We start from the raw sequence: 9,035 nt of genomic DNA, 5'->3' as shown, positions 1-9,035 counted from the left end.
CTCCAAGAAGTATGGAAGTCTACCACATAAACCCGTTCTGTAGATTTTATTAGAAATTACAGCACAAAGAATGTGGCTGTACCTTGTGCATCTGGCCATGTGAATTTAACAATGAGTTTTGAATAAGCCAAAGATCTGAATCCATTCCAGAAAAGTACTGTGCAATGCCATGAACTAACACCAGTGCAAAAGTTTTGATCTATTCAGTGTAGAATGGGTGTGCCAGAAGTGAAAATTTTAAAATGAAGGATCTCCTCAGCTACCAGCGAAATGCAGAAGTCGTAAAAGAAAGATTATTTACTACCTTTTTAGTTGGATCACCAACATATGTGGTGTAAACACTGATTCACAAATATTTAATATACAAAATATAAGACTTTTTCCATTGTTTTTATTAACAGAGTTTGTTCCCAGCGACTCACCACTTTATAGTCAATACAGAGTAGCACACAAAAGATCCAACACGGCAATTCTCACTATAGTCACTAGAAAATCCCACTGATCTCAGTAACACTGACTTCCAATAACCGTCCATAAGATCACAGCCTCAGTTAATTTTTTTCTTGTTCACAGTTTGAGGGAAAGCCACAATAGCCCTACTTTTTAAATTCGTCTTTTGCTGTCCATTCAGTCCTGGGAGACAGGTGAAATTATTTGTTTGAACACATCTGGTGATATCTGCATTGACAATAAGCCAAAGTTCTGCCCCAAGAGAATAAATTACTGGATCAACCAGAGCAGAATCTTAGGTTTACCATCTGGTGACGAACAGTCACATCCACTCCAAAGTCAATAAATAGAGCTGAAAATGTACTTAAGCTTTGAAAGATAAGCTCTATATGTTTACTATAATGGAAAAAGGCAGAACTGGACTTAGGAATGTTGGGATTGGATGAAAGACTATTCATTAACTTCCTCTTCATCATCTTCAAATGTTTCTTCACCATCATTTGCTGTAGCTTCTTGGTACTGCTGGTATTCTGACACCAGGTCATTCATGTTGCTTTCTGCTTCTGTAAATTCCATCTCATCCATTCCTTCTCCTGTAAACCAGTGAAGAAACGCTTTTCTCCGGAACATGGCAGAGAATTGCTCAGAGATTCTTTTGAAGAGCTCTTGAATAGCTGTGCTGTTACCAATAAAGGTGGAAGCCATCTTGAGGCCACGGGGTGCTATATCGCAAACTGCCACTTTTACATTATTTGGGATCCATTCCACAAAGTAGCTGCTGTTCTTGTTCTGTATGGCCAACATCTGCTCATCAACCTCTTTCATGGACATGGGGCCTCGGAAAACTGTAGCAACTGTCAGATATCGTCCATGTCTTGGATCGCAAGCTGCCATCATGTTTTTGGCATCAAACATCTGTTGTGTGAGCTCTGGCACAGTGAGGGCTCGGTATTGCTGGCTTCCTCTAGCTGTCAAAGGGGCAAATCCTGGCATAAAAAAATGTAAACGTGGGAAAGGCACCATATTTACTGCCAGCTTACGAAGATCTGCATTTAGCTGGCCTGGAAAGCGTAGTGATGTAGTTACCCCACTCATTGTGGCAGACACCAAGTGGTTCAAATCTCCATATGTTGGGGTTGTGAGCTTCAGGGTGCGGAAGCAAATATCATATAGTGCCTCGTTATCAATACAATAAGTTTCATCTGTATTTTCAACTAGTTGGTGGACTGAAAGCGTGGCATTATATGGTTCCACCACAGTGTCAGAGACCTTAGGAGAGGGCATGACACTGAAGGTATTCATTATCCTATCAGGATATTCCTCTCGGATTTTGCTGATCAGCAGAGTCCCCATCCCAGAACCTGTTCCTCCTCCAAGAGAATGAGTGAGCTGAAATCCTTGCAAGCAATCACAGTGTTCACATTCTTTCCTTACTATATCAAGAACTGAATCTACAAGCTCCGCTCCTTCTGTATAGTGTCCTTTTGCCCAGTTATTTCCAGCACCAGTTTGTCCTAAGATAACAAAGGGGAGAGACGTTAATAGATTAACTGGGTCACAAATACTAACAGCCTTCAAATATTAGTAGCTAGGTCATGTTAAAATTGCTAACATTTTGGCACTGGATACTTTTGGACAGAACCTTCAGTGAACTGCCAATTCTGTCTAAAAGTTCCGAAAAACTGCTGTATATAATCTTATGCTGTACCTGGGGGCACCACAGAATTAATGAAGAGTGCTGGTTTGGATCCACCAGAGCTGTACATGTGTGAAAGGACTTCCACCTGCAGAGCATGATATTCTTAGGGATCCCTAACCGCCAGGGACAACATTTCAGGGGTAGCGAGAAAGCCACACCCCACAGGCAAGAGCTCTGGTGGATCCAAGCCCACATTTCTTCCTGCCTCCCCTCAGCACCCCTTAACTTTCTGCTCAGTGCAGTAAGTCACAACAGAGAAGCCTATTTCCCATTTAAAATGCAAAGGAAGGCTTGACTGCTAGTTGACAAACTACATTCCTGAAGCCCTACTGCTTCACACTGTAGTTACAACATAAGCCTTTTAAAGCTAGTTTGGGATTACCTGGTAAAAATATCATTTTAATGCACTTTTTGTAGAGATGGTTTAGACTGTAGTTTTGAAATCAGTTTATTTTAAAAATCTGCTCATTAAACAAAAGTTATTCCATTTAAACAACCTAGATCTTTATTTCCTTCAGTTTACAAGACAAGTCTAGAATTAAACCCAAACCCATCTAAAACTACCCCATGTTATTCATTTACAAAGACTTTAATTTTTGTAGAACAAAGTTTGAGCCCAGTGGCACCTCTAAGACCAACAAAGTTTTATTCAGGGTACGCACACTTCCTTGTGTGTGCACGCACACTTCCAAGCCCACTGGGGCATCCCTGAGGTCAGTGCTGTCAGTTTCTAAACTACTGCTTGATAGGACAGCTTTTGCAATATCGTCTAGGACAGGGGTGTTGAACTCATTTGTTATGAGTGCCAGATCTGACATAAATGAGACCTTGTTGGACTGGGCCATGTGTGTCATAAAATGTAATGCTAGGTAGCGGAGATATAAACTTTATAAAGGACGCAAACACAAAGGGGTTTTTTTTAAACTTAAAATAAAAACATGCTTAAAACATTAGCACTCTTGCAATATTTTGCTTATTTAACAGTGACTGATAACTGACACCTCCTGCTCTGAATTATTGCATCAAAATATCTGTGTTGTTGCAATCTTGAGTACGATGTTCAGGTGTGTATCTGTAAGCTGCAAACCTACGATGATGCAGCAGCAGCAGAACTGGAAGAAGAAGCAAAAGCCAGGCAGTTCCATTGTGGGCCTGACAGAAGCCCTCCAGGGGGCTGATCTGGCCCCTGGGCCGCATGTTTGACACCCCAGGTCTAGAACAACCCATCTTCAGTTTTTGTATTTTTCCATTTCAGAAACCTTGAGATAGGAGCCACTATCCATAGTCCAGAGAATTGCTGTTTTTCTCTTTTCTTGCACTTCTGGTGGGCTAAAACAATCATGCAACTCTTTCTAGTGTCTCATGGGAACAGTGTTGGTAGCTCTGTTTCCCACTAGCTGTGCAAAGGTCAAAATTATAACATGTCAGCGTTTAGGTACTTTCAATGGCCTTGTTGTGCCTGAGCCTACTGTCCATTAGAAACCTTGCAACCCCCCAAAATACAAACATCACAACCATGGTCCTAAATGACTAACAGGGTCATCCTAAGCAGAGTTACATTCTTCTAAGACTATTAATGTCAACAGCCTTAGAAAGGCATAACTCTGTTTAGGACTGCACAGTAGTTTGCAGGTCAGATTATGGACTCATTTCAGTGGTAGGCAAGGAAGAACACAGCAGTCGATGACCACTTGCTCCTTGAACTTTTGCATCAGTATATGGGAACCAGAGGTTAGAATAAGAAGCAAAAGGTGGGTGTGGCTGGATGACCACGCTTCTGGTAACATGGGGTGTGTGGCCTAATATGCTAATGAGCTGTGCTGTCAGGGGGTGTGGTCTAATATGCTAATGAGCTGTGCTGTCAGGGTGTGGCCTAATGTGCTAATGAGTTTCTGCTGTTGAGTGTACCCCATTATGCTAATGAGTTCCTGCTGGGCTTTTTCTACCAAAAAAGCCCTGGTCACCAAAATGACCAGTAAGCACAAGTACACATGCTTTCTGGTATGCTTTTCATCACATCTTCTTTGAAAGCTCAGTCATGGTAACAGAAAATTATCAACATACCAAAGATGAAATTGTCAGGTCTAAAGAGTTGTCCAAATGGGCCCGAACGTACACTATCCATGGTTCCTGGTTCCAAATCCACCAAGATTGCTCTGGGCACATATTTCTGAGCTAGAAGAAAAATCAAATGCACCTTTATTTGGGATTTAGTCCATAACGATGGATTGCTACAGTTCTATCTCATGCAACTGTATTAATACCTTTATTTATTCAAATTTATACCCTGCCCTTCCAACAAAGGCCAGCTCAGGGTGGCTTACATAAAATCAAGAGAAACATTTAAATACTATAATAAAACATTTAAAATAGTATTTCAAAGATTACAATTCCATGATAAGTGCTAGTTTTGCTGTTATAAAGTTCATGATGGCTACCGTCGGCTCTCTCTTCCCGTGGCCGGCACAGATCTTCTATAGGTGTCTTTCAGGTGTCCTTCCAGCAGCTGGCATGGTTGTTACTATAAGTTCCAGGGCATTGTCAGTTTCAGGTAGCCCAGTATATGTGTACATTAGCTCATTCCTAGATGGTGTTGGAAAAGAGCAACTAACCTACCCATCATTCATTTGGACTAGTGTGACTTGTCTTGGCCACTGGCCTGCCCCTTCTTTATTATCTAACACTTAATGAAAACTGTAGTTTATATTCACCATTTCATCATAGACACTTTGCGAAGTTATTATAGTGAATTATTTCCAACCTGTATAGACCCAGCTTTGACACAATACCTTAATATTTATCAGAACTCCTCCCTTGCATACAGCCCCGTAGCCAGAAATGTTTGGTTGGTGGGGCATGGGGAAATTTTGTAGGGCAGTAAGGGAGGGGGAGGGAGAAGGGCGGCTGCATGCCTTTTCTGATCCCCAAACCGCGATTCACCACTTGGAGATTAGGCCAAAACAGCATTTAAAGGTAACTCTTTAAATGCTGTTTTTCTAGCGGAGGAGGGGGTGGCCTCACACTAGAAAAACAGAATTTAGGGTTCCCATTAAATGCTTTTTTCTAGTGGGGCAGCTGCAAGATTTAAAGGGCCCTCCAGCTGACTGGCGGATCGTGTGCTTCCGCTGATCAGCTGGAGGACCCTTTTAATGCCACAGCAGGGGGTGAAGGGCAGCAGCTTTTGTGGTGCACGCCTCACATTTGAGGGGGCGGAGCCTCGAAATGCCCCACCATAGCTACGGGCCACCTTGCATACCATATCAAATGTCTTGTTGTACAGCTGGGTACATGCATTAAAGCCATGCATGAGAACCATTCACATGCTATTTTTAAAATGAAACCAAACATTCCTAGCCTCGCAATCTAGGGAAGAACCACTATAACATGCACAGGAAAGGAAATGTACTGAGAACACAGGAAGAAGAAAATCAAACGTGATAAAGGACATTGACAAAAAGATTACAAGTTTCTACATAAACTTGCTCTATCCAGCAGCCAGGATAAAAACTACTTTTACTAGGAATAAAATGGGATTTCCTTCTCAGCAGACCTGCTCAGGAAAGCTCCCATAGTCTGTCATCTGACTTCGTATTTGCTTGTTCAAATAAAATGTATTTGCTTGTTCATACACGTCATTCATATTTGCCTGTCAATTAATTTTTAAAAAATGTTTGTACTTCATATGCCATACAAATTGTAGAAGAATGTTGCCTTCTCTCTCGGCACTACTTCGGCACTCTCCCCCATCTTTCTTTTCTCTCTAACCTTTTGCATCTTTGGAACATATTGTAACCAGGAATTATTATTATTTTTGGACAAGCAATCCCAAAGTGGTGAGCTTATTTGGCATTCAGATGGGTTTGTAAGGAGAAAGGAAAAGAAAGAACCAACAGGGGTTACCCTAAGGCTAAAGGCAAGCTGTTGAGTTGTATGGAGCATCCGCAAGAACCTTTTGTCCCTCACCAATTCTCTCCATCCACTACTGGTTAATGGTAGAGAAGTACATCTCATGGTCCCTAAATGACCACAGTACTATCCTTTCCAGCCGCCAACAGCAGACCCTTAGAAGGATAAGCACACAGAAGCAGCTGCAAGGGAAAACAATACAGAGAGCACTGGTGAAAGGGCGGAAACAAGAAAGCCCTCATAAAGACGCCTGGCCTTTGCAGCCTGCTCCCTCCAAATTATTTGTCTCCCTTGAGGCAATTCCGGTCAAGTAGAGTCTGCTACCGGGAGTGGCCCTCAGAGAAGGGGAAGTTCCACTGTCATTTCCTTGCAATTTATGGGGAGCCTCTTCCTGACTTCCTGGCTGCCTCAGTCTGCCGCAGGGATTATAGAATAAGGACCCTCCTACAGAAAGCATGGCAACAAGAGATGTTCAAACCCCATGTTCCCTTGGGACACACACAGACGTGAACCATCAACTCACACCTGACCAAGCGGACTCTCATCCATGCAAGCCCTGAGAAGTCTGTCAGTCTTAAATTTAACTCTTTGTTGTTTTGACAGCAACAGACCCAACTGAGAACCCAGGAATGGAAACAAAGGCCTCACCCACCAGAAAATGCTGGGAGCCTACAGGCCAAAAAGAATTAACTGCCTCATTTGGAATTCATCCAAGACAAAAGCTTAACACTCAGATTTGTAAAGAATGGCAGGATTTCATGCTGACGAGCTGGAACAATGGTTCACAGTATTTTGGGAACTGCTAATAGTGAATCACTGTTGGCCGCTTCCAATAGACTTTAGAATTTTGTCTGTACAATCTCCCCAATTTAAGAGGAGAAACAGCCCAGTTAAAGACTGGGCTCATTAGCTCACAAGGCTCACGTTACTCCAGGCAGGACTTAGTTTAGGACTCAAATCTGAAATTGTGTTTCATTGCAGAAATTAAAGCCACACTTATCAGCAGGTACAGATCGACTTGAACTTCCCATAGGTAAAGGTTCCCTTGCTCGAAAGCCAGTGGAATCCGACTCTAGGGCTGCAGTGCTCATCTCCGTTTCAAAGCCGAAGAGCCAGCGCTGTCCGAAGACGTTTCCGTGGTCATGTGACCGACATGACTAAACACCAAGGCGCACGGAACACTGTTACCTTCCCACCGAAGTAGTACCTATTTATCTACTTGAAATTTCTTGCTTTCGAACTGCTAGGCTGGCAGGAGCTGGAACTAGAGATGGGAGCTCAATCCGTCATGTGGCACCCAGGTCTTGAACTGCTGAACTACTGACCTTCCACAGCCTTCCCATATTTCCCATATTAACAACATTCATCTGCCATGCTTCTGTAATTGAGGGGAGCAGAGATTCCAACTAAGGGGGAAGAATAGTTATTATTAGGGGTATATAGTTAAAGGTTGAACTCACTGCCCCAGGATGTGGTCATGGCTGCCAACTTGGAAGGCTTTAAAAGGGGAGTGGACAAACGGAGGACTGGGGTATCAATGGCTACTTATTAGGATGCACATCTACTCCCTCCAATGCCAGAGGTGGTATGCCTCTTTAAATCAGTGGCTGGGAGGGGGGCAGGTGGGGTGATGCTACTGCACTCTTCCTGTCTGTGGGCTTCCTAGAGGTAACTGGTTGGCCACAGTGTGAACAAAATGCTGGAATTGATGGGCCTTCAGTCTGACCCAGCATGGCTTTTCTTATGTTCTTATTATTTCCTTTCAAGCTTAAGCCTCAGCACTTCTGTTTTCAGAAGTTAACCACTAGTTGAGCCACAGGTAGAGTGAAGATTTGACACAGGATCACATCACTCGCACATTATTTTCCATGTAAAGAGATAGCAACTAAATATTTACGAAAACAGGAAGGCTGCAATACCTACCCCAAGGACTACTGAAAGGTAGAAATTATACTGATTGGCAAGCATGAAGTAAGGTCAGCCCTCCATTTCCTCAGGCAAGACACACAGCCAGTGAGTTTGGGAGGGTTGGAGACAAGGAGATATTCATCTAGAAACTGTCTGTGCTTACTGAGATGCTTGCCACCTACTTTGATAACCAGATAAAACTGTTCTAACAGCATGTTCTGCTAAAAAAAAAAGACACACAGCCAGTGAGTTTGGGAGGGTTGGAGACAAGGAGATATTCATCTAGAAACTGTCTGTGCTTACTGAGATGCTTGCCACCTACTTTGATAACCAGATAAAACTGTTCTAACAGCATGTTCTGCTAAAAAAAACGAAATGTCACATAGTTTGCAGTTAAACCACCCTTAAGCAAAGCAAAAACGAGGTGTTAAAGACTCCGAATTAATTCCAGGTAGGTGCTACCCTACAGCAGAATGAGCTGCGCTCTGGTAGGTCCCCAGTTCAGCTCTGCTATTAATTTGGGAGATAGCCTGAGGCAAGCCTCTCTCTCTCTCAGCCTCATGGGCAACAGGTAGATGATGATGATGATGATAATAATATTAACCTACTTCACAGGATTGTCGGAAGGACTGCAAGACAATAGTGTATATATGCCTAAAGCATCAATGGTGAGAGTTATCATTAAACACCAGTTTCGATGGTTGGGATTGCAGAGCTGCAGAACACACACAGCTGTGCTCTAGAGCCTCACAGTTTTCATTCTGAAACTATTGCCAGGTCAAGCAGTCAAGCTGCCCAGGCCTAACCAACCAGAAAGACTCTTCTTTTTTTTCTCCATATGCTAAAAGAGATCATTTGGGATAAATTTTCATGATTTAGTTCACACCCCGCCCTCATTTTTAAGCCACCTGCCCAGGGCTCTAGTCGGGGGGAGCTCTCAGGTACGGAGCTCCGGAAGAGAACCTCTAGGGGGCGGGGCGGTCACGTGGTGAAGCCCCGCCCCCTTCTTTACCCCGCCCTCTGCTTCGATCCTCATTCTGTTTGGGAATGAGGATGAAGCAGGAGGGTAAGT

General features: G+C 43.2%; 1 protein-coding gene across 1 annotated transcript in view; it reads right to left on the bottom strand.

The window, feature by feature from the left end:
* Positions 1-342: 342 nt before the first annotated feature.
* Positions 343-9,035, bottom strand: part of TUBB6 (tubulin beta 6 class V) — a 12,153-nt gene continuing 3,460 nt past the window's right edge. Inside the window, exons 3-4 of the mRNA XM_015414375.1 lie at positions 4,214-4,324; positions 343-1,964 (exon numbers count right to left, since the gene is read on the bottom strand). Coding sequence (XP_015269861.1) covers positions 901-1,964; positions 4,214-4,324 — 1,175 coding nt within the window. The 3' untranslated portion in view covers positions 343-900. The remainder of the gene's footprint in view (positions 1,965-4,213; positions 4,325-9,035) is intronic.

The sequence above is a fragment of the Gekko japonicus genome, unplaced genomic scaffold (genome assembly GCF_001447785.1).
Source record: "Gekko japonicus isolate JY-2015 unplaced genomic scaffold, Gekko_japonicus_V1.1 scaffold157, whole genome shotgun sequence".
Classification (NCBI taxonomy): Eukaryota; Metazoa; Chordata; class Lepidosauria; order Squamata; family Gekkonidae; genus Gekko; species Gekko japonicus.
Note: the sequence above shows the minus strand (reverse complement) of the source record. Positions and strands in the feature narration are given on the sequence as shown.